At 50.3% G+C, this 27728-nt stretch overlaps 1 protein-coding gene across 2 annotated transcripts in view; it reads left to right on the top strand.

Annotated features, from left to right (window-relative positions):
- CLTCL1 (clathrin heavy chain like 1) overlaps positions 1–27728 on the top strand; it is a 181913-nt gene that overhangs the window by 52014 nt on the left and 102171 nt on the right. For both annotated transcript variants that reach the window (XM_030217298.1, XM_030217299.1), the window contains exons 4-10: positions 76–237; positions 391–504; positions 7085–7258; positions 12075–12272; positions 12536–12736; positions 12815–12967; positions 13129–13251. In XM_030217298.1, coding sequence (XP_030073158.1) covers positions 76–237; positions 391–504; positions 7085–7258; positions 12075–12272; positions 12536–12736; positions 12815–12967; positions 13129–13251 — 1125 coding nt within the window. The remainder of the gene's footprint in view (positions 1–75; positions 238–390; positions 505–7084; positions 7259–12074; positions 12273–12535; positions 12737–12814; positions 12968–13128; positions 13252–27728) is intronic.

Raw genomic sequence — 27728 nt, forward strand, 5'->3', positions numbered from 1 at the left:
TTGAAGTAGATGCAAGCGAGTATACTTATAGAAACCTAAATCTACCTTCCCTCCTTTCTGTTCACCATTTATTAGCAAAACCGTGTGGTTGGTGCAATGCAGCTGTACTCTGTAGACAGGAAAGTTTCACAGCCAATAGAGGGCCATGCTGCAGCATTTACAGAATTCAACATTGAGGGGAATGCCAAACTTTCCACCCTCTTCTGCTTTGCTGTGCGGAGCCAGGGTGGAGGCAAGGTAAAATCTATTGGTCTCTCTCCCTTTCTCTCACTTGACCTTTTCCTGTCTTCCCAACTCTTGCTGTTAGATGTATGTTTCTCCTGGGACAGTTTGCTCCCATCTTTGATACTGTACTATATGACACTCTCCTTCATCCTCCCTCCCCTCTAGCTGCACATCATAGAAGTAGGTCAGCCTGCTGCTGGAAACCAGCCTTTTGTAAAGAAAGCTGTTGATGTATTCTTCCCTCCTGAGGCACAGACGGACTTCCCTGTTGCTATGCAGGTAATGGAGTGCTTGCTGAAGTAGAATTCTCATTGGTTGGTATAGTAGAAAAGTTGGGGACCAACTAGCACAGTGCTTTGCCATGCTCAGCTGGTGTCAATTTCAGCACTGGTTCTCTAGCATAAAGCAACCATGTTTCCATATCATCAAGCTGATCAATCCATAGACTGGTGGGTTGTGTCCATCTACCAGCAGGTGGAGATAGAGAGCAAACTTTTGCCTCCCTATATGTGGTCATGTGCTGCCGGAAACTCCTCAGTATGTTCTCTATCTCAGCAGGTGGTGGTCACGCACAGCAGCAGCTCTGGCTAGGCCTCCAAGCCTAATTTTTAGGTTTTGTTGAGTGCCTGGGGTTGAGGGCTCTTTTGAGCAAGTGCAAACCTGGTGGTGCCAGGTCCCTCCTTTTCTCCCCCCTCCCGCTGGCTCCGTTAAAAAAAAAAAAAAAAAAATTTTAAACGTCCTTAAAGGCGTTTATTTCGACGTTTATTTAAACGTTCATTGCAGCTACTCACTGGGACACCAGTTCGTTACAGCTCGGAGCGGACAGCAGGTAATTTTTACCTTTTTATAGCGGGCAGGGGGTTCCCCGATTCTTCTCCTCGTGGCATATGGCGTCGGAGGGCGAGGGCGCAAAGGGTCGCTCCCCGGATCGCTTGAGCGCTTCTAGAGGGGATGCGGGGGTCTTACAGCCTGATTCGCCCTTGTTGGGTGACAGCTTCGTGACCGATGAATGTCCCGGTCCTTCCTCCGGCGTGGCGGTTTTTCCTGCCATAAACGCCCATCCCCCGCTCCTCGCCTCCGCCATCTTGGCCGGCCACGCGGCTCGGACGGCTTCTTCGTGGACCGCCCTTGAGGTTGGAGACATTAATGCCATGAACGCCCTTAATTTGGGCGACGGCACAAAAGCGGTTAAAGTTAAGCGCCGTTCTTCCCGCGCGGCTCCTTCGCGGAGTGTCGCGCCAGACGCCATTTTGGATGCGCAGCATGTCTCTCCCCCGCTCTTGCGAGCGCCGGTTGAGGGTGCGTCTAGGGCTGTTGCCCAGGCTGCGGAAGTGCACAGTCTGGGGGGTTTCTCCCCCGAGTTTGTTTTGCTGCTGCATCAGGCTTTCCTCATGCAAAACGCTGCCCCTGCTCCCTCGTCTGGTAAAGAGGTTGAGGTTCCCAGAGGTAAACGCCCTCGGGTTGATTCCCAGGCCTTGGAGGACTTTGTCTCCTCCGATGTAGATGAGGGCAGCGTGTCTGAGGTCTCCCAACGGTCCTTTGCGGATTCCTTGGAGGAGACGGATCCCCGCTCGGATGGAGCGGATGACCCCTCTGCAGCGCGGCTTTTTAGCCCAGAGGATTTGCCCAACCTATTGTTACAGGCCAAGGACACTTTGAAGATTTCCTCTCCGGAGGACGTCTCTCCCTCAGCCCCTGTTGGCTCTGCCATTATGCTGGGGACGAAGCGCCCGCCTAGAACCTTCCACGTGCATGATGCCATGCACACCTTAATTTCGGCTCAATGGGATGTCCCGGAAGCGAGCCTTAAAGTGGCTAGGGCTATGTCCCGCCTCTATCCTTTGGCTGTGAGTGAACGTGAGGCCTATCTGTGGCCTACCGTGGATTCTTTAATCACTGCGGTGACTAAGAAAACGGCGTTGCCAGTGGAAGGTGGCACGGCCCTAAAGGACGCCCAAGACAGAAGATTGGAGGCGGCCTTAAGGTCGTCCTTTGAGGCAGCTGCTTTAAGTTTGCAGGCCTCAGTTTGCGGCTCCTATGTGGCCAGGGCGTGCCTGACTATGGTGCAGCGGGCTTCCCCCTCGGATCATTCCTTGAGGGCTGATTGGCCGGCCCTGGAATCGGGCTTAGCCTATTTGGCAGACTTGCTGTATGATGTCTTGAGGGCCTCAGCTAAAAGCATGGCTCAGACAATCTCTGCGCGGCGGTGGCTTTGCTGAAACATTGGTCTGCTGACCACGCCTCTAAATCCCGCCTGGCTAGATTGCCTTTTAAAGGCAAGCTGCTCTTTGGGGTCGAGCTGGACAAAATCGTGACCGATCTCGGCACGTCTAAGGGCAAGAAATTACCAGAGGTCAGGGCTCGGGCTAGTACTCGTCCCGGTACCTCCAGAGGACGGTTGCAGGAAGCCCGTCGGTACCGCCCGGGCAAGTCGGGTTCCTCTGCCCCCTCTTCCTTCAAGAGGAATTTCTCCCCCAAGCAGCATTCCTTTCGCAGAGACCGCCGTCCCGGAGGTGCTCACTCAGGTCCTCCCCCAGGGTCTCGTACCCAATGACGGGGCCTTGGTCCACGCCCCAGTGCAGATTGGAGGACGGCTGTCCTCGTTTCTGGGCGAATGGACCACAATAACTTCAGACGCGTGGGTGCTGGAAGTCATCAGAGACGGCTACAAGCTAGAGTTCTGCCGACCCTTAAAAGACGGGTTTGTACTCTCTCCCTGCAAGTCTCCGGTCAAAGCTGTGGCAGTGCAGCAGACCTTGGACAATCTGATCCGCCTGGGCGCGGTCGTTCCTGTGCCAGAAAGTCAGCTTGGCAAGGGACGTTACTCCATTTACTTTGTGGTACCAAAGAAAGGAGGTTCTGTCCGGCCTATCCTCGACCTCAAAGGGGTCAATCGGGCCTTGAAAGTTCGGCACTTTCGCATGGAGACTCTCCGCTCTGTTATAGCGGCAGTGAAGGCAGGAGAGTTCTTGGCTTCCTTGGACATCAAGGAAGCGTACCTGCATATTCCCATCTGGCCTCCTCATCAACGCTTTCTGCATTTTGCAGTCCTGGGACGACACTTCCAGTTCAGAGCCCTCCCATTCGGGTTGGCTACTGCTCCGCAGACCTTTTCCAAAGTAATGGTGGTCATCGCGGCCTTCCTACAAAAGGAAGGGGTACAATTCCATCCTTATCTGGACGACTGGTTGATCCGAGCCCCCTCTTATGCAGAGTGCGGCAAAGCTGTGGACCGGGTAGTTGCTCTTTTGAGCTCCCTGGGATGGATCATCAACTGGGAGAAGAGCCAGCTGCGCCCGACTCAGTCCCTGGAGTACCTGGGAGTTCGATTCGACACCCAAGTGGGCAGAGTGTTCCTGCCGGACAATCGGATTGTCAAACTTCAGGCTCAGGTGGACCAGTTCCTGGTAGCCTCTCCTCTTCGGGCTTGGGACTATGTGCAGCTGTTGGGCTCTATGACGACCACGATGGAAGTAGTGCCCTGGGCCAGGGCCCATATGAGACCACTTCAACACTCTTTGCTGCAGCGCTGGACTCCGATGTCGGAGGATTATGCTGTGCGCCTTCCCTTGGACCCAGCAGTGCGCAAGGCGCTGAGCTGGTGGATGCAGACAGTCAAGTTGTCTGCGGGAATGCCTCTGGTGACCTCAGAGTGGATTGTCGTCACGACGGACGCCTCTTTGTCGGGCTGGGGAGCCCACTGCTTGGGAAGGACAGCGCAGGGGCTCTGGTCTCCTGCAGAGGCAAAGTGGTCTATCAACCTCCTGGAACTCAGAGCCATTCGGTTGGCGCTTTTGGAGTTCATCCCGGTACTGGTGTTGAAGCCTGTACGGGTCCTGTTGGACAATGCCACGGCTGTGGCTTATGTCAGCCACCAGGGAGGTACCAAGAGCGCCCCTCTAGCCAAGGAGGCTATGAATCTTTGCCAGTGGGCGGAAGCGAACCTGGAGCAGCTTTCAGCGGCCCACATTGCCGGAGTCATGAATGTCAAGGCGGACTTTCTCAGTCGCCATACCTTGGAGACCGGAGAGTGGCAGCTATCGGCTCAGGCGTTCTTGGACATCACGAAGCGCTGGGGCCAGCCGAGCCTAGATCTGATGGCGTCATCGGCCAATTGCCAAGTGCCGCGCTTTTTCAGCAGAGGACGGGACCCTCGATCCCTGGGAGTAGATGCTCTTCTCCAACAGTGGCCGACACAAGAGCTCCTCTATGTGTTCCCGCCCTGGCCCATGTTGGGCAGGGTGCTAGACCGGGTGGCAAAGCACCCCGGCAGGGTAATCCTGGTGGGTCCGGATTGGCCCAGACGTCCCTGGTATGCGGACTTGATCAGGCTCTCAGTGGACTCCTCTGCGACTGCCAGTGGAGCAGGGCCTGTTACATCAGGGTCCCGTGGTGATGGAGGATCCCTCCCCCTTTGGTCTTACGGCCTGGCTATTGAGCGGCAGCGTCTGAGGAAGAAGGGCTTCTCAGACAAAGGTCATCGCCACTATGCTGAGAGCGAGGAAGCGCTCTACTTCTACTGCTTACGCCAGGGTTTGGCGTATCTTTGCAGCGTGGTGTGAAGCAGGCTCACTTTCTCCCTTCACTGCTCCAATTTCTTCAGTGTTGGCATTCCTGCAAGAAGGTCTGGAGAAAGGCCTGTCGCTCAGTTCCCTTAAAGTCCAGGTAGCGGCTCTGGCTTGCTTCAGGGGCCGCCTGAAGGGTGCTTCCCTGGCTTCACAGCCAGATGTGGTGCGCTTTCTCAAGGGAGTTAATCACCTGCGCCCTCCTCTGCACTCAGTGGTGCCTGCGTGGAATCTCAACCTGGTGCTAAGAGCTTTGCAGAAGCCGCCTTTTGAACCCTTGTCGAGGGCATCTCTGAAAGACCTGACGTTGAAAGCAGTCTTTTTGGTGGCTATCACTTCAGCCAGAAGAGTTTCCGAGCTCCAGGCGCTCTCATGTCGAGAGCCTTTTCTGCAGTTCACTGAGGCAGGAGTGACTATTCGCACAGTGCCTTCCTTCCTGCCCAAGATTGTTTCTCGCTTCCATGTGAATCAGCAGCTCTGTCTCCCTTCCTTTCGTAGGGAGGACTACCCAGAGGAGTACTCTGCTCTTAAATATCTGGATGTGAGACGAGTCATCATCAGATACTTGGAAGTGACCAATGATTTCCGGAAATCGGATCATCTGTTTGTCCTGTTTGCAGGTCCTCGTAAGGGTCTGCAGGCTGCTAAGCCTACAGTGGCAAGATGGGTCAAGGAAGCCATTGCAGCGGCTTATGTGGCCGCGGGGAAGGTGCCGCCTATCCAGCTGAAGGCTCACTCCACGAGAGCTCAGGCGGCCTCGATGGCAGAGGCCGGATCCGTCTCCTTGGAAGAGATATGCAAGGCGGCAACTTGGGCATCGGCTCATACATTCTCCAAGCATTACCGTTTGGCTGTGGCTGCACGGGCGGAGGCCTGGTTTGGAGCTTCAGTGTTGAGGTCAGGGATTTCTATGTCCCGCCCTGGGTGAGTACTGCTTCGGTACATCCCACCAGTCTATGGATTGATCAGCTTGATGATATGGAAGGTGAAATTATGTATAATCATACCTGATAATTTTCTTTCCATTAATCATAGCTGATCAATCCATAGCCCCTCCCAGATATCTGTACTGTTTTTTATTCTGGTTGCATTTCAGGTTCAAGTTTAGTCTACAGTTACTTCAGAAAGACTTCGTGTTCAAGTTTTTTCACTTGGATTCTTCAAGAGTTGAGACGAGTTTGTGTTACAGTGAGCTGCTGCATTCCTCTCCCCTCCATTTTACGGGGCTGGATTGAGATTTAAATTCTGCCAGCACTCCCTCCTGCTTCGTGCGGCTGTAGGGCAGCTTTGTACCCTTTCCGCTTCGGCGGTGTTAGGGTCAGTCAGCTCCTCCCGCGGTTGCGGTTGCAGGATAAGCCAGATCCCCCCGCATCGGCGGGTGTGGTGTCCCTCCCCCGCTCCGCGGGGATGAGCTGGACGGATTCCCCTCCCCCACTTGTGTGGGGATGAGCTGGGTTAATTCCCCTCCCCCGTTTCGGCGGTGGTGAGCTGGGCAGAGTGTCCCTTTGTGGGTGTAATTCTCTAAGTGCTGAGTCCTGCGGATGGAGCTTTGATATCGACATACTGAGGAGTTTCCGGCAGCACATGACCACATATAGGGAGGCAAAAGTTTGCTCTCTATCTCCACCTGCTGGTAGATGGACACAACCCACCAGTCTATGGATTGATCAGCTATGATTAATGGAAAGAAAATTATCAGGTATGATTATACATAATTTTACCTTTTCAGCTGGGCCAGTGAAGACAGAACGTTGATCCAATTGGTTAGTACTTCATAGAGCCTTTGAGAAAGGGTTGTACAGTGAGAGCGCGTTGAGACCCTAAATACAGTGGCAGCCAAGGTATTGAGCAGGTCTTGAGGAGGAGCTTTAAGATGAGGGTTCTGTCGCAAGATTGAATAACGAATTAAGCAGGACATGGATCTTGACGTAGAACATAGCCCCACACAATAGCATTTAAGAAGAGACTTGAGTCTAGTTAGCACAGATTTGGGATATTCGGAATTTGTGAAACCAGATTTTTCAGCTTAAAGTCCTGGAATTAATGAGTGCTTGTGAAGGACAGGAGGTCCCCTGGAGGAGACTAGAATCTCAGACTGGTTGATTCATCTCATTGCCTTTGAGACCCATGCAAGATGCTCTGTGGGAGAGCTCAATATGTCCCATTCTTCAGTCAGGTCAGGGGATTGTGAGATTGCTTGGCCTTATCTTCTGCCTAATGTCTATTCTTGCATTCCCTTGTGTGCCGTGGAACTGTTTCTGCTGCTTTTCACTGTTCTCTTTTGTTGCTTGCAGATTGGCATGAAGCATGGTGTTATATATCTCATCACCAAGTATGGCTACGTTCACATGTATGATCTAGAAACTGGCATCTGTATCTACATGAACCGCATCAGTGCAGATACCATATTTGTGACTGTACCACACGAAGCAACCTCCGGCATTATAGGTGTGAACAAGAAGGGGCAGGTAATCTGATCTTCCATTACTGCTAAGTGCTTTTCCATATGTGTTTGCTTCCATAGTCTATTTGTCTTGATATTCTCTGTAACATATATTTTTACCTGGTAGTTGAAGCTCTATTAAGCTATGAGGGTCTAGAGCAGTGTTCCTTATTATTGGGCCTAGGAGTCGGTGACCCTCATTGACCTGTGTGGCTCCCTGACTCTCTTTTTTTCTTCAATATGCACTCGCCTCCCATTTTCTCCAGAGGTAGCATACTACCAGTGCTATCTTCAGAGCATCTGTGTTCTCTCTTACCTGAACTGATAAATTGTCATTGAGTTTGAGCTGCACTGTGCCTGAATGTCCATACTGTTTTCATATGACTGAAGTTGGGCAGACAAATGAAATAATATTCTGCAAGGGCATTAATAAGAGACATCTGATCTGGAAGGTAGTATTAGTAGTATACAACGAAGATACATAGTAGTATACAACAAAGTAAAGCAAGGGGTCATGGTATGAACCTGGAGGGTGGTAGTCTGAGGACTAACAGAAGGAAAAAACATTTTCACCAAAATGAGGTGGATATACAGAAAAGACTTCCCCTGGAAGCAGAGGTTTTTGCTATTCAAAAAGGCATGGGAAAGAACAGGATTGAGAGGAAGCGACATGTTCAACTGAAATTCAAGTACTCAACAGTACGTTCCATGGCGTCCCACAGATCAATCCAGAGACTTGTGGGTTGTGTCCCTCTACCAGCAGGCAGGGGCGTATCTGCGTGGGGCCACAGGGGCCTGGGGCCTGGGCCCCCGCAGATTTCGCCCTGGACCCCCCTACCGCCGTCAACCCTCCCCCGCTGTCGCCGTCACCTACCCCCACCGAGGTTCGCTTCCTCCTGCTGGTGCCTTCAAAAATATTATTTCAGCTGGCGGGGGACCCCAACCCCCACCAGCCCAGCCGAGGTCTTGTTTTAAGTTCTTCTTCCTCATGCTGTTGAAAGCTGCAGCCTGCATCCCTTCCAGTTTCGGACGGAGTCTGACGTCGCAGCACGTTGTACGTGCAGGACGTCAACATGCTGCAACGTCAGACTCCGTCCGAAACTGGAAAGGATGCAGGCTGCAGCTTTCAACAGCATGAGGAAGAAGAACTTAAAACAAGACCTCGGCTGGGCTGGCGGGGGTTGGGGTCCCCCCCGCCAGCTGAAGTAATATTTTTAAAGGCAGCGGCAGGAGGAAGCGGACCTCGGCGGGGGTAGGTGACGGCGCCAGCGGTAGGCGGGGAGGGTTGACGGCGGTAGGCGGAGGAGGGTTGACGGCGGTGGGGGGCGGCGGTGGCTGGGGGGGCTATAATATGCCCACTCACTCTAGCCCCTGCCCCCCCTACCGCCGAACCTCAGATACGCCCCTGCCAGCAGGTGGAGATAGAGAGAACCTCCGAGGTTTGCTATATGTGGGCCTCTGTTGCCAGGTGAACCTCAGTATTCTCTCTATCTAGCAGGTGGAGGGACAGCTCTGGTTTGATCTGGCTACTGGTGTCCTTTGGGCCTAGTTTAGCACAGACAGGGGTTGAGTGGCTGTTCGCAGCTTGTGGTGTACACCTGGTGGTGCCAGGTACCTCCCGGTCTCCCCCTACCATTCCTCCATCGCCTGGGGCTTGTTGGCCTGATCGGGTGTTTCCTTTCTTTCCTGACTTAAAAAAAAAAAAAAAAAGAAGAAAAGGTAAGGGACTTTGTTTTTGTTTAATCATACGGAGGAACTAGACGTTCTGCTGAGTTAGCTTTGGGGCAGGCGTTTGTGGAGCATATTAGTGCCTTCTGAGGCAGCTAGCGGGAGTGTGAGTCCTGCTGCCGTCAGCCCGCAGCGGGTGTTCAGCGCTACAGAGGTTCCCCTCAGGCTTCCGGTGAGTCGGAAGCGCAGGGGATAGTTTTTGCAGTTTCCTTGGGGCAGTTAGTGCAGCGCACATTGGCAGGCACCATTTTTTCCTCTCAGGCGTGACCTGCTCCGCACATGGCGGTTGATAGACAATAGGCTCAGCGTGCTTCTGTGGCATAGGCTCCAATGGAGGGAAGCGATGTACAGGGAGCAGGGGGAGTCCCTTGCAGTTCCTTTTTCCCTGGATTTTGTTTTATTAATGCACAATGCCTTTCTTTTGAAGAAGTCAGGAACTTTTCAGGCAGCCCCGTCTCTTCCTCAGCAAACTTCGGTTGCTGCAGCCTCTCAGTCTTTCCTGCCAAAATGTCCCCGGGTGGAGATTTTGGATCCCGAGGAGCTATCTGACACAGATGGCCCGGTTTTGTCTCCGGGCTCTCCCTCAGAATCTTTGGATTTGGCAGATGAGGTCACCCTGAGGAGGGGGATGATCCGACGGCTGCCCGCCTTTTTCACAGGGAACAGCTTCCCTCCCTGATTGTTAGGGCTTTTGAGGTTTTGGCCATTTCCCCCCTGAATCGTCAGAGGGAACAGGTCCGGTGCCCTCTATTATGTCTGGCACCAAATGCCCACCTCGTTCCTTTCATGTGCATGAGGCCATGAAGATCCTTATTTCGGCGCAATGGGATACGCCGGACAGTGGGCTTAAGGTTGCTTAGAGCTATGTTGTGTCTTTACGCACTACCTGCTCCTGGCTTAGACTTGCTGAAGGTCCCTATGGTGGATTCCTTAATCACAACGGTCACTAAGAAAACCACTCTCCCTGTGGAGGGTGACACAGCGCTCAAGGACCCTCAGGATCCTAAGTTGGAGACTTGCTTGAAGCTGTCCTTTGAAGTAGCGGCACTTTCCCTGGAGGCCTCAGTTTGCCCCTGGTACACAGATGTGATCAGGCTTCTGTTCGATCACCCTTTTCTGCTACCGGCGCAGGACGGTCTCCTGCTGCAGGGGCCAGTCATAATGAAGGATCCCTCCCCCTTTGGTCTTACGGCCTGGCCCTTGAAAGGGTGAGATTGAGAAGAAAAGGTTATCCCGACGCAGTTATCGCTACGATGCTGTAGGCTCTGAAAAGATCCACCTCAATAGCTTATGCTAGGGTGTGGCGTACCTTCGATTCATGGTGTGCGAGTTCGGGATTGTCAGCGACTTCGGCTTCAGTATCAGTTATCCTCATGTTTCTTCAGGAGGCTTTACAAAAATCACTCTCGTTAAGTTCTCTTAAGGTGCAGGTGGCAGCTCTGGCATGTTTTAGAGGCCGGCTTCAGGGGGCGTCCATCGCCTCCCATCCGGATGTAGTTCATTTCTTGAGGAGCGTAAATCATTTGCGCCCTCCTCGCGTGCCAGTTCTGCCATCCTGGAACCTTAATCTAGTTCTCAAAGCGCTTCAGCGTCCTCCTTTCGAACCCTTATCGGGGATTTCAATTAAGGATCTCACCTTGAAGGCGATTTTCCTAGTAGCCGTTACTTCCGCTCGGAGAATTTCAGAGTTGCAGGACCTTTCTTGCAGAGACCCCTTCCTCCATTTTATATAAGTGGGGGTATCGAGTAGGACGGTTCCTTTGTTTTTGCCGAAGGTGGTTTCTAGTTTCCACTTGGGGCAGCCCCTGCATTTGCCGGCCTTCCGCCGGGAAGATTACCCTGAGCAATTCCGGGCTCTTCGATGCCTCGACGTGAGACAGGCTCTTCTCAGGTATTTGACGAATGAATTTCTTCTTTCTGACCATCTCTTCGTCCTTTTGGAGGCAGTAAGAAGGGTCATATGGCGTCCAAGGCCACCATAGCCCGTTGGTTGCGGGAGGCCATCTCTTCGGCATACGTGGCATTGGGCACGCAAGCTCCTTTGCAAGTTCGTGCTCATTCTACGCGAGCTCAGGCTTCCTCCTATGCAGAGTCCCGTTTGGTTTCTCTGGAAGATATCTGCAGGGCAGCTACGTGGGCTTTGATCCATACATTCACTCGTCGTCATCGTGTGGATATGGCAGCTCGTCAAGATGCGGTGTTTGGCTCGTCGGTGATTTCTGCTGGGTTGGGGGTGTCCTGTCCTACTTGAGAACTGCTTGGGTACATCCCACAAGTCTCTGGATTGATCTGTGGGATGCCATGGAAGGAAAAATTCTTACCTGATAATTTTCTTTCCATTAGTCCCAGCAGATCAATCCAGAGGCCCTCCTGCGTTTACTGTCTGCGGTTTTGTTGCGGTTGGTTTTTTTCGGGTTCCGTTGTTCTGAATGTTCCTTCGTTTGATTAAAAAATAAAATAAATATAGAAGTGGTGGAAGTATGTTGGGCAATTGGTCTGACAATGTCAGGAGAGTTTTCTACTGTTTCCATTCCACCACTTTGGTATCGTTCATACTGAGGTTCAGCTGGCTGCACAGGTCCACATATAGCAAACCTTGGAGGTTCTCTCTATCTCCACCTGCTGTTAGAGGGACACAACCCACAAGTCTGTGGATTGATCTGTTGGAACTAATGGAAAGAAAATTATCAGGTAAGAATTAATTTTTCCACAATTGGAAGAGAAAAAGGACAGTGAGATGGGTTTGTAAATCTTTGTTTGCTATGTTGGATGTTGTGTATTGTCATTATTAATCTATAAAGGTTTGCCTAATGGTATATAGTACAGGGTTCTGTGTTAGTGAGATTTTGACTAGTGGCAGTACAATAGGTATTGTCCTGCCCTGAAAATTCAGCATTGTTAGAGTTTTGTGAGTGGCTTCTGGGGATTGAGTCACTGAGTCAGTTCCATCTTCAGTGCTAGCAAGCATATTGATGCTGGTAACCATGGTTATTTTTGGAAGTACTAAGGGTAATTGCAAATCATTGTGATGGAGGCAGTCTTTTCCCTACTCTCCATAGGTGTCCTGCCTCCAGCTGTAGTGAGCCCACTGTGTCTTTTCCCTCTCTTTGCAGGTGCTGTCTGTGTGTGTGGAGGAAGAGAACATTGTAAACTATGCCACAAATGTGCTGCAGAACCCTGACCTGGGACTACGCATGGCCATCCGTAGCAATCTTGCTGGCGCTGAGGAACTCTTTGCCAGGAAGTTTAACACACTTTTTGCTCAAGGAAACTATGCAGAAGCTGCTAAAGTTGCAGCATGTGCACCTAAGGTAACCCATGTCTGATGCAGAGCTCATCACAGGCAGCTGTGCTTGTACGAGTGCTTGCAGGAGGGAGGGTGGATTAGGCCCTACCTAAAGGGACACCAGCAGGTTTATCCAAGGCATAGCTGGTCCATTCTTTGAAAGGAATCGCATTCAAGGTTCTGTGTGGCTCTGGCTCAGTTGTGCTGGAGGGGAGATGGGTGGACTGTGTAGAATTTCAGGTGTTTATGAGTGAAGGGACGCAATGCTTCTCTTTTCCCCTTCTACAGGGAATCCTGCGCACAAGTGACACTATCAGGAAGTTCCAGACAGTGCCAGCCCAACCAGGTCAGGCCTCACCACTCCTCCAGTACTTTGGTATCTTGTTGGACCAGGGTCAGCTGAACGTATTTGAATCCCTGGAGCTTTGCCGTCCTGTGCTACAGCAGGGCCGCAAACAGCTTCTGGAGAAATGGCTGAAGGAAGATAAGGTATGTAAGCTACTCCTGAGCTTTTGCTTTTTGTAGGAACTTCTGTCTTACTCATTCATGCTGTTTGTTTGCTCACAGCTGGAGTGCTCAGAGGAGCTGGGAGACCTGGTAAAGGCAGTAGATCCCACCCTTGCGCTCAGTGTTTACCTCCGTGCCAATGTGCCAAACAAGGTCATTCAGTGTTTTGCAGAGACGGGTCAGTTCCAGAAAATTGTGCTCTATACCAAAAAGGTGAGTGCTACACTTCTTTCCCCTGATAATGTTCTGTGCTGCTGAATATTGTCCCATGGTATGTCTTTCCTCCATGCTGCTGAGTTTTGCTTGCATGTCTTAGGCAACTTAGACCCTAAGTTATTGGAGAGTCTGATTCTTGGGTGTGTTCTGCATTGCAGGTTGGCTACACTCCTGACTGGATCTTCCTGCTAAGGAGTGTGATGCGCATCAACCCTGACCAAGGCCTGCAGTTTGCCCAGATGCTGGTGCAAGATGAGGAGCCCCTGGCCAACATTAGTCAGGTGAGCAGTGGAGAAAGGAAACTTGGCTTTCCTTTTTGCTCCACCAGACCAGTCCAGAGCACATGAGTTATGCCCCTCAGCCGGCAGGTGGAGACGGAGATCTAAGAATTGTGAGCTCTGCCCTATAAAAAGCTCTGTGCTACAACAGCTCACCAGTATGCTCTGTCTGGGAGAAAGTGATGGGCATTCTGATGAGGTAGCTTCTGAATCCAGTTGGAGAACCAGCTGAGCCAAAATGGTCAGAGAAGAATCCATGTCCTGCTGGGGATTAGTACACCTAGGGGATATCCAGAAGAGTCCAGGTCCTTCCCCCACCCACTGGACCCCAGTGGAGTTGACTTGCCCCTCCCTTACTTTTTTTTTTTTGGGGGGGGGGGGGACAGAAGCTCAATCAGTCTTGGAGTGGGTCCGATTTTCTGTTGTCTGTATGGCTTTTACATAAGGTCTTTGTGGCGAAACGGAATTTTCCTGCTTGTAAGTTGTATAGCTATGTGTATTTCTTGTGTCTGGCCAGCAGATGGTGTCTGTCCTTTGTGTGTAAAGTTGTTACAGAAGAAGTGACAGTTTCTTCTCATCTAAGCTGAGAAGTAATCTGCACTGCTGTTGGTCAGAAGCCCCACAGTGTTTATGTTCTGGGCTCTGATTGAATCTGCTGGAAATCTTTAATCTCCGAGTAGGAGTGTGGAAGTTACAGACCTCTGTACTGAGAAACCCTATTCAAAGACTGTGAGCAGTTAATTTTCCTGAACTCCCCAGGTACTACTCAGGTAGTGAATAAGTGTTTAGTTAGTTAAATATTGATTCCTGTTTAATTTACCTGTTATTCTCTTCTAATTACACCCCATTCGTCTGTTCACTGTTCTAACTTGTTATGATGATCAATTCATTTATTAGCTCTGTTTGTCCTGGACTAAAAATCCTGGCGGTTTGTGTTTTGGGTCTGTGTGTGCTTTCTAGGAACTGAGGGACCACTTCAAGTGTGGCCACAGTGTGCTTAGAAACCACTGGAGAATTAAGTTGCAGGCGGGAGACTTGTCCAGAGGCAAGAGTAACCCAGCAGGTGGGAGAAAGGGTATGCCATAGTAGAGCACATGCACAGGTGATGGTGAGCCTGAGCAGTGGTGGGTCAGACACTCTAGGTGGCCGCAGGGTTAACCCCAGGTGGGCGCTAGGCATTCGTGATGCTCAGCCTCTTAAGGTCCTCTTGTAACTTTTCACAATCCTCTTGCGATTGAACAACTTTGAATAAACTTTGTGTTGTCGGCAGTTTTAATTACCTCACTAGTTACTCCCATCTCTAGATCATTTATAAATATGTTAAAAAGCAGTGGTCTCAGCACAGGCCCCTGGGGAACCCCACTATCTACCCTTCTCCATTGAGAATACTGACCATTGAACTGTAGTTTCTGTTTTCTATCTTTTAACCAGTTTTTAATTCACAGTAGTACACTACCTCCTGTCCCTTAACTCTCCAGTTTCTTCTGGAGTCTTTCATGAGGTACTTTGTCAAATGCATTTTGAAAATCCAGATACACAGTATCAACCGGCTCACCTTTATCCACATGTTTGTTCACCCCTTCAAAGAAATGTAATAGATCGGTGAGGCAAGATTTCCCTTCATTAAATCCATGTTGGCTTTGTCTCATTAATCCATGCTTTCGAATATGGTCTGTAATTTTGTTCTTTATAATAGTCTCTACTATTTTGCTCGGCACCAACGTCAGTTCACCAGTCTGTAATTTCCTGGATCACCTGTGGAACCTTTTTTTAAAAATCGGCATTACATTGGCCACCCTCCAATCTTCTGGTATCATGCTTGATTTTAAAGGTAAATTACATATTACTAACAATAGTTCTGGAAGTTCATCTTCCAATTCTGTCAGTACTCTGGGATGAATACCATCCAGTCCAGGAGATTTGCCACTCAATTTGTCAAATTGTACCATTTCTTCTCCGAGGACAAGCAGGCTGCTTGTTCTCACGACTGGGTTGACGTCCACGGCAGCCCCCACCAACCGAAACAAAACTTCGCGGGCGGTCCCGCACGCAGGGCACGCCCACCGCGCATGCGCAGCCGTCTTCCCGCCCGTGCGCGACCATTCCCGCTCAGTTTATTTTCTATTCCGCGCTGGAGAGAGACGTGTTACCGTCTCTCTCTCTGTCAGCCCCGGAAACCCGGATGAGTTTTTCTCTTTACGAACGCGTTCACGTAATTTTTCTTTCTTCTGTTAAAAAAAAAAAAAAAAAAGTTTGTCCCCTTGTCGTCTTCTAGCCGCGGGGGCACCTCGTTGCAGCCTTGTGGCCGCGCGGTCGTTTTCTTTTTTCGGGTGTGCTTTTCACCGCCACCATCAACGACTTTGACTTTGACTTCGCCGTCGCGATTTTTCCATCGATGTTCTCGAAGGTCCCGAATGGATTCAAGAAGTGTGGTCGGTGCGGCCGGCAGATCTCGCAAACCGATACCCACGCTTGGTGCCTCCAGTGCCTTGGGCCGGAGCATAATACCAAGACGCACACCTTGTGTCTCGGCTTGCGGAAGCGGACACAGGTGCCGAGGCAAGTTCTTTGGGACCGTCTTTTTGGAACTTGCGCCGGCCCCTCGACGTCGATGGCATCGGTGTCGACGGCCGGATCTTCGGTACCGGTACCGATGTCAATGAAATCGGCACCGACGATGGCACCGACCCCAGGAGTACAGGTACCGTTGGCCGGCCTGCCGGCGACGGCGAGCGGGCAATCGGCACCGGCCACTCCCTCTACCCAGGGCCATCGGGACCGAACCCTGTCAGACCCGATCCCTCGAGGCCGGGGGGGGGGGGGTTCTACCTCCTCTTCATCTGTGCTGCCGAGCGCCGATGACGGGCACCAAAAGAAAACCAAAAAGCACAGTCATCGGTCGCCCATGGCGCACGGGACTACCAGCTTCGGCGCCTCCAGAGATGATTCGACGCCGAGGAAGCGGCAGTGCCGAGAGGCGCGTTCCCCCTCAGTTGAAGAGGTGTCGCTGCGTCAGTCCATGGGTGCTTCGGTACCGTCTCCTGGGCCCGAACAGCTTCCGGCACCGACACCCTGCCTTTCCCGACAGCGGGCCTTGATGAGTGCCTCCGAGCCATCCTTTCAGGGATTCTGGAAGGGCTGATGCGCCGGGCTTTGCCGGCACCCGGCGCCGGTGTGCTCTAGCCCGATGCCGAGGCCTCCGACACCGACGCCACTTGCGGCACCGGTGTCGACCGCCACACAGGTGGGAATCCCCGTCGATGTCGATGGAGGGAGCTTCATCCCCGCCGGCGCGGGAGTCCAGCGCTCGACGCCATCATCGAGGACATGGTTCCTCGCAGTCGAGTCGGGCCTGGTTCAGGTCTGAGCTGCAAGAGCTCATGTCCAACACCGAGGAAGAGGCCTCGTGGGGGGAGGAGGAGGACCCCAGATATTTCTCCTCAGAGGAGTCTGAGGGCCTTCCCTCCGACCCCACTCCTTCACCGGAGAGGAAACTCTCGCCCCCTGAGAGCCTCTCCTTTGCCTCCTTCGTCAGGGACATGTCTATTTGCATTCCCTTCCCCGTGGTCTCTGTGGATGAGCCGAGGGCTGAGATGCTCGAGGTCCTCGACTATCCATCACCACCTAGAGAGTCTTCCACGGTGCCGTTGCACAATGTCCTCAAAGAGACACTGCTTCGGAATTGGCTGAAGCCATTATCTAACCCCACCATCCCCAAGAAAGCGGAGTCCCAATACAGGATCCACTCTGACCCAGAGTTGATGCGGCCCCAATTGCCTCATGACTCGGCGGTCGTGGACTCTGCTCTCAAGAGAGCACGGAGTTCGAGGGATACCACCTCGGCTCCCCCGGGGCGGGTGTCTCGCACTCTGGACTCGTTTGGGAGGAAGGCCTTACCAATCTTCCATGCTCGTGACCCGCATCCAGTCATACCAGCTCTACACGAGCATTCACATGCGGAACAATGTGAAGCAACTGGCGGACCTGGTCGACAAGCTCTCTCCGGAGCAGTCCAGGCCCTTTCAGGAGGTGGTCAGGCAGCTGAAGGCGTGCAGAAATTTCCTGTCCAGAGGTATCTATGAAACCTGTGATGTGGCATCTCGAGCTGCGGCCCAAGGTATAGTGATGCGCAGACTCTCCTGGCTGCGTGCCTCTGACCTGGACAACCGCACCCAGCAACGACTGGTGGCTGTCCCTTGCCGGGGGGATAACATCTTTGGTGAGAAGGTCGAGCAGTTGGTGGACCAACTACACCAGCGGGAAACCGCCCTCGACAAGCTCTCCCACCGGGCGCCTTCAGCATCCACCTCAGCAGGTGGACGTTTTTCCCGGGCCAGGCAGGCTGCGCCCTATGCCTACAACAAGCGTAGGTACACTCAGCGCGCCCGAAGGCCTCCTCAGGCACAGGGAGAGTCCCAGCGCGCTCTTTCCCGTCAACAGCGTGCGCCCAAGCAGCCCCCTGCGCCTCCACAGCAAAAGCCGGGGATGGGCTTTTGACTGGATCCATGGGAACATAGCCGCCATCAAAGTGTCCGTACCGGATGACCTGCCGGTCGGAGGGAGGTTGAAAGTTTTTCACCAAAGGTGGCCTCTAATAACCTCCGACCAGTGGGTTCTCCAAATAGTGCGGTGCAGATACACCCTGAATTTGGCCTCCACTCCACCAAATTGCCCACCGGGAGCCCAATCCTTCAGCTCCCATCACAAGCAGGTACTTGCAGAGGAACTCTCCGCCCTTCTCAGCGCCAGTGCGGTTGAGCCCGTACCACCCGGGCAGGAAGGGCAGGGATTCTATTCCAGGTACTTCCTTGTGGAAAAGAAAACGGGGGATGCGCCCCATCCTAGACCTGAGAGGCCCGAACAAATACCTGGTCAAAGAGAAGTTCAGGATGCTTTCCTTGGGCACCCTTCTACCAATGATTCAGAAAGACGATTGGCTATGTTCCCTGGATTTAAAGGACGCCTACACTCACATCCCGATACTGCCAGCTCACAGACAGTATCTCAGATTCTGCCTGGGGACACGGCACTTTCAGTATTGTGTGCTGCCCTTTGGGCTCGCCTCTGCCCCACGGGTGTTCACGAAGTGCCTCGTGGTTGTCGCGGCGTATCTACGCAAGCTGGGAGTGCACGTGTTCCCGTATCTCGACGATTGGCTGGTCAAGAACACCTCGGAGGCAGGGGCTCTCCAGTCCATGCAGTGCACTATTCACCTCCTGGAGCTGCTGGGGTTTGTGATAAATTACCCAGTCCCATCTCCAGCCAGTCCAATCTCTGGAATTCATAGGAGCTCTGCTGAATTCACAGACGGCTCAGGCCTTTCTTCCCGAAGCGAGGGCCCACAACCTCCTGTCCCTCGCTTCCCAGACCACAGCGTCCCAGCAAGTCACAGCTCGGCGGATGTTGAGACTCCTGGGTCATATGGCCTCCACGGTTCATGTGACTCCCATGGCTCGCCTTCACATGAGACCTGCTCAATGGACCCTAGCTTCCCAGTGGTATCAAGCTACCGGGAATCTAGAAGATGTCATCTGCCTGTCCCTCAGTTGCCGCAATTCGCTGCACTGGTGGACCATTCGGACCAGTTTGACTCTGGGATGTCCATTCCAAATTCTGCAGCCCAAGAAGGTGCTGACGACGGATGCATCTCGCCTGGGGTGGGGAGCTCATGTCGATGGGCTCCACACCCAGGGGCTGTGGTCCCTCCAGGAACAAGATCTTCAGATCAATCTCCTGGAGCTCCGAGCGGTCTGGAACGCACTGAAGGCCTTCAGAGATCGGCTGTCCTGCCAAATCATCCAAATTCAGACAGGCAATCAGGTTGCAATGTATTACATCAACAAGCAGGGGGGGCACCGGATCTCGCCCCCTGTGTCAGGAAGCCGTCTGGATGTGGCGTTAGGCCTGCCAGTTCGGCATGCTTCTCCAAGCCGCATACCTGGCAGGTGTAAACAGTCTGGCCGACAGACTGAGCAGAGTCATGCAACCGCACGAGTGGTTGCTCCATTCCAGAGTTGTACGCAAGATCTTCCGAGAGTGGGGCACTCCCTCGGTGGACCTTTTCGCCTCTCCGACCAACCACAAGCTGCCTCTGTTCTGTTCCAGACTACAGGCACACGGCAGACTAGCGTCGGATGCCTTTCTCCTCCATTGGGGGACCGGCCTCCTGTATGCTTATCCTCCCATACCTTTGGTGGGGAAGACCTTACTGAAGCTCAAGCAAGACCACGGCACCATGATTCTGATAGCGCCTTTTTTGGCCCCGTCAGATCTGGTTCCCTCTACTTCTGGAGTTGTCCTCAGAGGAACCGTGGAGATTGGAGTGTTTTCCGACTCTCATTTCGCAGAACGACGGAGCGCGTCTGCATCCCAACCTTCAGTCTCTGGCTCTCACGGCCTGGATGTTGAGGGCGTAGATTTTGCTTCGTTGGGTCTGTCTGAGGGTGTCTCCCGTGTCTTGCTTGCCTCTAGGAAGGATTCCACTAAAAAGAGTTACTTTTTCAAGTGGAGGAGGTTTGTCATTTGGTGTGAGAGCAAGGCCCTAGAACCTCGTTCTTGTCCTGCACAGAACCTGCTTGAATACCTTCTGCACTTATCAGAGTCTGGCCTCAAGACCAACTCAGTAAGGAATCACCTTAGTGCGATTAGTGCTTACCATCATCGTGTAGAGGGTAAAGCCATCTCTGGAGAGCCTTTAGTCGTTCGATTCATGAGAGGCTTGCTTTTGTCAAGGCCCCCTGTCAAGCCTCCTGCAGTGTCATGGGATCTCAACGTCCTCACCCAGCTGATGAAACCTCCTTTTGAGCCACTGAATTCCTGCCATCTGAAGTACTTGACCTGGAAGGTCATTTTCTTGGTGGCAGTTACTTCAGCTCGTAGAGTCAGCTGCAAGCCCTGGTTGCTTATGCTCCTTATACAAAATTTCATCATAACAGAGTAGTACTCCGCACTCACCCTAAGTTTCTGCCAAAGGTGGTGTTGGAGTTCCATCTTAACCAGTCAATTGTCTTGCCAACATTCTTTCCCAGACCACATACCCGCCCTGCTGAACGTCCATTGCACACATTGGACTGCAAGCGAGCATTGGCCTTCTATCTGGAGCGGACACAGCCCCACAGACAGTTCGCCCAATTGTTTATTTCTTTCGACCCCAATAGGAAAGGGGTCGCTGTTGGGAAACGCACCATCTCCAATTGGCTAGCAGATTGCATTTCCTTCACTTACACCCAGGCTGGGCTGGCTCTTGAGGGTCATGTCACGGCTCATAGTGTTAGAGCCATGGCAGCGTCAGTGGCCCACTTGAAGTCAGCCACTATTGAAGAGATTTGCAAGGCTGCGACGTGGTCATCTGTCCACACATTCACATCACATTACTGCCTCCAGCAGGATACCCGACGCGACAGTCGGTTCGGGCAGTCGATGCTGCAGAATCTGTTTGGTGTTTAAATCCAACTCCACCCTCCAGGACCCGATTTTATTCTGTTCAGGCTGCACTCTGTTAGTTGTTCTTCATAGGTCAATTTCTGTTATACCCTCGCCGTTGCGAGGTTCAATTGACCTGGGTTCTTGTTTTGAGTGAGCCTGAGAGCTAGGGATACCCCAGTCGTGAGAACAAGCAGCCTGCTTGTCCTCGGAGAAAGCGAATGATACATACCTGTAGCAGGTGTTCTCCGAGGACAGCAGGCTGATTGTTCTCACCTACCCTTCCTCCTCCCCTTTGGAGTTGCGCTCATTCCTTTGCTTGTCATTCAACTGAGCGGGAACGGTCGCGCACGGGCGGGAAGACGGCCGCGCATGCGCGGTGGGCGTGCCCTGCATGCAGGACCGCCCGCGAAGTTTTGTTCCGGTTGGTGGGGGCTGCCGTGGACGTCAACCCAGTCGTAAGAACAATCAGCCTGCTGTCCTCGGAGAACACCTGCTACAGGTATGTATCATTCGCTATCCTCCAGTTTTATAGAGATTTCATTCACTTTCTCTGACTTGTCAGCTTTGAATACCATTTCTGACACTGATATCTCTCCCAAATCTTCCTCTGTGAAGACCGAAGCAAAGAATTCATTTAATATCTCCGCTATGACTTTGTCTTCCCTGAGTGCCCCTTTTATCCCTCGGTCATCTGATTCTTTTTCCGGCTTCTTGCTTTTAATATACCTAAAAAATTTTACTATGTGGTTTTGCCTCAAACGCAATTTTTTTTCAAAGTCTCTCTTTGACTTCTTTCTCAGCGCTTTGCATTTGTTGCCATTCCTTATGCTGTTTCTTATTTTTTTCAGTTGGATACTTTTTTCAGTTTTCTGAAGGATTTTCTTTTAGCTCTAATAGCTTCCTTCACCTCACTCTTAAACCATTCTGGCTGTCGTTTGGTCTTCCTTCCTCTTTTTTTTTTTTTTAATACATGGAATATATTTGGCCTGGGCTTCAGGATGGTATTTTTGAATACGCCTTATGTAAATTTTTGACCTTCACAGCTGCTTCTCTGTGTTTTTTTTTTTTTGTTTTTCTTTTTACACTGTTCTCATTTTATTGTGGTCTCCCTTTTGAAAGTTAAATGCTGACGTATTGGATTTCCTGTGTGTACTTCAAAGCTGGTATCAAATCTGATCATATTTATGATCATTGTTATCAAGCGGCCCCAGCATCATTACCTCCTGCAGCAGATCATAAGCTCCACAAAGGACTAGGTCTAGAATTTTTCCTTCTCTTGTTGGCTTCTTTGCTATTAAGCAAAGTGCTCTCGGTAAGGCACTGGGCCTGGATGGATTTAGAAGTGAGTTTTTAATAAAAATTTTGCAATTGGCAATTACTCCATCGCTGGTAAACGTTCTATTACATTGTTGATATGGAAGAGATACCTCCACTTCAGTTGGCTCAAATTGTAGTGCTGTTGAAGCCAGGGAAAGATCTGAGGCGACCAGCTTCTTATAGTCCAATATCTTTGTTGATTATAGAGGTGAACCTAGTTGTGAAAATTATGGCCAACTGATTAGCACAAGTGTTACCCTCTTGGATAGCTGACTTGCAGGTGGGCTTTGTTAGAGGCTGCTCTGCCACAAAATATTTGAAGATGATTCTGACCTCTCTAGAATATATAGAATGATGTGAAGGGTCTTCCTTGTTCCTCAGTTTTGATGTGGAGAAGGCCTTTGACAAGGTGTAGTCTGGGATTTTTTGTTTGATAGATGGATTTTCAAGCTGCAGGTTAGGCATTATATTCTGCTTCTCGGTCTATAATTTGGGTGAATAGTTATCTCTGGCCTTTTCTATTCAAAGAGGTACACATCAGGGTTGTCCTCTTTCCCCACTTTTGTTTGTGTTAACCTTAGACCCTTTAATAAGAGTGTTTCTGGAGATCAAAGGTATATGCGTTGGCCAGCAAGAATTTAAGTTATCGGCATTTGCCGGTTATTTCCTAGTCCATCTCACAGAGCCTGAGGAATCCTTGAGGATCTAGATGGAAAGCTTCTCTGAGTATGATGACTTTTTTCAGGTTTTAAACGTAATCATAAATCTTTGGTGCTAGCTATGTCTGATTCTGTTTAGAGAAATTGGAGGGGAGCTTTCCCTTTACAATGGGCTTAACTTCTTTTTGCTATTTGGAAGTGGAGTTAACTGGATCCACTTTACAGCTATATAGAGTGAAGCCCTTTTTGAGGCCCTTTTGAAACACACTAAACAGTGTTTAAATGATTGGTCAGTTTTCCATGTATCCATCTTTGAAAGAATAAACCTATTTAGTATGTTCCCAAAGTGACTGTACACCTTTCAGTTATTGTCTATACATCTTTTGAAGAAACTTAAGTCCTTAAATAAGCCAAGTTAATTTATAAATTCTGTTGGCATGGCAAGAAACCAAAGCCTCACTTACAATTTCTGCATGGTTCCTGGAAGAGAGGAGGGAGGGACTTCAGATATTCGTAAATATAATTTATCCTGTTTAATTTGGCATCTTGGGGAGTGGTTTTTAAATAGTCAAGCGTTTACTTTGAAGGATTGTGACACAGAGTTTAAGCCATGGGACTTTTTTTTTTCTTTATTACATGCTACCCTGACTTCTCTGCCAAAATACTTGTGTACTAGTGTTTTGATAACACCCTCTGAGGGATGCTTGGGGAGCATTAGTGAAGCTATTGGGCGCTGACCTGGTAGTCTCAGTTCAGTTCAGGTAACATTCAGTTCTTATCAGGTGTGGAGAATCATAGTTTTGGTCATTGGGTGAGGAAAGGCATCACGCTATTGGAGCGTAGGCTGATGGGACTATGCAGTCTTGGACATACTTTCAATCTCAGCATATGTGAGGTTTAGGGGATTTATTTGCCAACAGACAGTTGAAATATGTGCAGTTCTTGAATACTGAGTGCCTTTGCTCTCATTTGGGTGAGCATTTGCACCATTTTATTTTTCCAGAGGATGGCCTCTCAGTTTGCACTACATCATGAGCTGTGCAATTTATATGTGGCTGAAGATTATTCTGCACTAAGAGCATGCTGGAGTATAGATTTGGGCCTGCCTGTAGAAGTTTTAGATTTCAATCATGGGGGTCACGTGACGCTATGCACAGGAGTGGACGCTAGTCGCTTCGCTCCTGCTACTTCCTTGTCAATCTAGCAGCAAAATCCCCGATTTGCAAAACAAAACGATCCCGTTAACTTGTGCAACTCCCACGGTGAGCTTAGTCGGAGTCTCGCGTTTAAGATAGCTGATATGGCAGCTAAAATCATGCGAAAAGACAAGGAGAGGAGTAAGCCGGCGGAGGACAAGATGGCGGCTCCGGCGAGTTCCGCGACTTCACTGGTTGGATCCGCATGGGCCGCTGAAATAGTGGGAGAGGTAACTAGTGCCATGGAGGCAATTTTGGAGAAAAAACTGGGCTCCCTAGAGACTAAAATGGAAGCTCTCCATAGCAATATTACTCAGATTGGAGAGGATTTGGCAACGTACCAGCAGCGCACAGGAGACCTGGAGGACCGCATGGAAAAAATGGAAGAAGGTCAAAATAAGCTCAGAAAGCTGGTGGACTCGTACGCTGAAAAGCTTGAAGACCTGGAAAACAGGTCGAGACGTAATAATCTGCGACTGGTGGGCATACCGGAAAACCAAGGAGAGCAAGACTTGAAGATGTTTCTGGAGACCTGGCTAAACAAAGAACTGACATTGCCGACAGAGCTGGGCCCACTGAGAATAGAACGGGCACATCGCTTGGGACTCAAGCAAGCGAAATCTGTTAGACCACGGGTGATAATATGTTGGATCCTCAACTTCGCAAACAAGACAGCGATCCTGCAATCTATCCGAAATGGAAAGGAGCTTCTTTGTGGCAATCAAAAAATCTTATGTTTCCAGGATTATTTGGCAGGCGTTGCTGCACGAAGGAAATCATTTTCACCTATTTGCTCAGAGCTGGTGCGGAGGAAAATTAAATTTGCTCTGATGTATCCTGCAAAGTTCTATCAGTCCTCCACAGATATCTATTCCTCAGTGGAAGAAGTGCACAAATTCCTACAGCAGTTGGATGAACTGGAGTAGATGGGAAGAGATCTAATAACCTGGGATTACAATTTGTTTGTGGGAGGACTGAAGGCTTGAGAGCTGCGTGAACGGCATAGAACATTCAGAAGCCTATGCTCAGGCTGTTTTTTCTACAAAGGACCTGGTGAATAAGTACAGCCCTAGTTGGATTTGCTGCTGGTAGACCTATGAATCCACAGCAGATAAGGGTGAATAAGAACGAGGAAGTTGGTTTGTATTAGGGAATAGGTAGAGTGTAATCCCTATTCCTTTTTGGAGTTTAGCTTGCACTCAAGGGGTGGAAGAAGTAAAGGTTGTTTGTTATTAAAATGTTGACACTGGGGGTAAATGTTGGGATGGGATAGGGCGTAGCGGAGGGATAATGCACTCGGGCCCAAGGAGTGGAGGGAAGGTAGTGTTATGTATAGGAGGGGAGATAGAATTGTAGGGGAATATGGGAGATCGGTCAAGAGAATTGAGGGTTGGGGGGGAAGGGCGTTAGAAGTGACCTGATTCCTTCAGGGGGATCTTCGGGGCGATAAGGGGGACACGCAAGGGGATAAATAAGGATAATAGGATGGGTGGGAGAGGGGAGGGTTACAGGGAGGAAGAAACGCTCTGGAGGTAATGGGTGCGGGGATAAGGGTTATCGAGTCCTGGTCTGATGTTTTATTTGCTGTGTGGGCATGGATTGAAGGTAATGGATTGAGAAGGAGGGGTCAGAGGCTGGGCTGGCTCCTTTCGGAAGATGCAGTCTTTGGCTGGTTGATAAATTGTATGCATCCCCAAGAAGATGGTTAAGATTGTTACCTGGAATGTGGGGGGCATTCATTCACCTATAAAAAGATCAAAAATTTTGCAATACCGACAACGTATTAGAGCTGATGTAGTATTTTTACAAGAAACACACCTGTCTGACTCTGAACATGCTAAGTTAGCGAGGTGGTGGGTGGGTGAATGTGTAGCTTCTGCAGCAGTAGGTCGCAAAGGTGGAGTGGCCATACTTTTCAAAGGGGGGGTAGCCCCGCAACTTACCAATATTGTGAAAGATCTGGAAGGACGCTTTATTTTTGGTACAGCAATAGTGGTTCGGCAACAGTTGTTGTTGGGTAGTATATATGCCCCAAATCACCTTGATCTTAAATTTTACAAGAGACTAGTGTCAGTTCTCACGAAAGTAGAGTCAATCCCATTGGTGTTGGGGGGAGATTTTAATATGGTATGGGATCCTAAGGTTGATAAATCTAACCCCCCTTTAGGGCAAGGATAAAAAAAAATAAGGGAGCAGCCAGATTTCTGTTCCCTACTCGATCTTATAGATGTTTGGAGGGCCCTACACCCTTTTGAAAGGGAATACACACACCAGTCAAGAGCTCATAACACCCACTCCAGAATTGATTATCTGCTGATCTCGAGATCGGCTTTCTCGGACATTGTTGGGGCTGAGATCGGCCCATGCGTAATTTCAGATCATGCCGCGGTCTGGATGACATGGACCCTGGGAGATCAGAGGGGGGTGGAAAGGGGTTGGTCTTTCCCTAGTTATCTCTACAAAGATGGGAACGTTAGGGAGTATCTATTAACTAAATGGGCGGAATACTCACATTTTAATGAGGCATTGGAGGAGGATGCCACTCTCTCTTTTGGGAAGCTGCAAAGGCAGTTTTACACAGTGACATTGTTAGTTATGTTAGCCATCATAAGAAAGCTCGGGACTGAGAAATTTTACGACTAGAAAAGCAATGGTTGGGTTTGAGGAAACAATTTGGGGAAAATCCGGCTTCTAGGTTAGACAGGATATTATAGCAGTTCAAACTACTTTGAACTCCTTGCTACAAGACTGTGCGGTTAAATCTCATATGTATTACAAATTCCAACTTTATAAGTATGGGAATAAAGGGGGCAAGATGTTGGCAAGGTTAATAGCACCGAACTATTCTTCCAGACAGATCTTAACCATTAAGAATGATAGGGGGCAGTTGATTCATACTGATAGAGAGATACGAGATGTCTTTCAATCCTTTTTTCAGCAACTGTATGATTCGGGGGCAGAGGGTGGTCTTAGTGGGATCTCTGTCTGGAAAATATTATGATACCCAGCATAAAACAAAAAGAGTGTAGGCTTTTGAATGCCCCTATAAGCTGTGATGAGGTGAGTTGGGCAATAGGTTGCAGCAAAATGGGTAAAGCCCGGGGCCCAGATGGACTTAAAGCAGAGTTTTATAAAATGTTGGGGGACCCCATAGTTCCGTCGTTAACTAAGGCGTTTAATGCTTGGGTGGAGCATGGACGGTTGCCAGACCATCTTAATTTGGCCCAAATCATAGTACTGCCCAAACCACAGAGGGACCAAACTTTGGTGTCCTCATATAGACCCATTTCTCTTATTAACCAGGAGGTAAAACTTTTTGCAAAAATACTTGCTAACAGGTTGAAACGGGTACTCCCAGGTATTATCCATGATGCGCAGGTGGGGTTTGTTCAGGGGCGGTCGGTTGCACGGAATTTAAGACGTATTTTGACCTCCCTGGAACGCTTGGAGGCCACTGGTGAATCGTCAATCATGATTAGCTTTGACGCTGAAAAGGCGTTTGATCGGGTGGAGTGGCCTTTTTTATTTTCTATCTTAGATAACTATGGGTTCCAGGGATGGTTTGTGAGGGCGGTTAATGCGCTGTGTTCGTCACCCCGCGCTAGGATGTGGGTGAATGGGATGTATTCCGAGATCAGTCGAGGGACTCGGCAGGGCTGCCCACTTTCGCCTTTACTTTTTGCATTGTATATGGATCCCTTGATCCGCGATATTTGTTCATGCTCGGCTATTTGCGGGGTGCGGATTGGGACACATGAATTTAAAGTGGCAGCCTTTGCTGATGATCTGTTAGTAAGGCTTACGAAACCCTGGGAAACGTTGGGATCCCTTTTGGAGATATTTAAGGAATTTGGGGCATATTCAGGATTCAAGCTAAATTATA

Source organism: Microcaecilia unicolor, chromosome 11, assembly GCF_901765095.1.
Source record: "Microcaecilia unicolor chromosome 11, aMicUni1.1, whole genome shotgun sequence".
Taxonomy (NCBI): domain Eukaryota; kingdom Metazoa; phylum Chordata; class Amphibia; order Gymnophiona; family Siphonopidae; genus Microcaecilia; species Microcaecilia unicolor.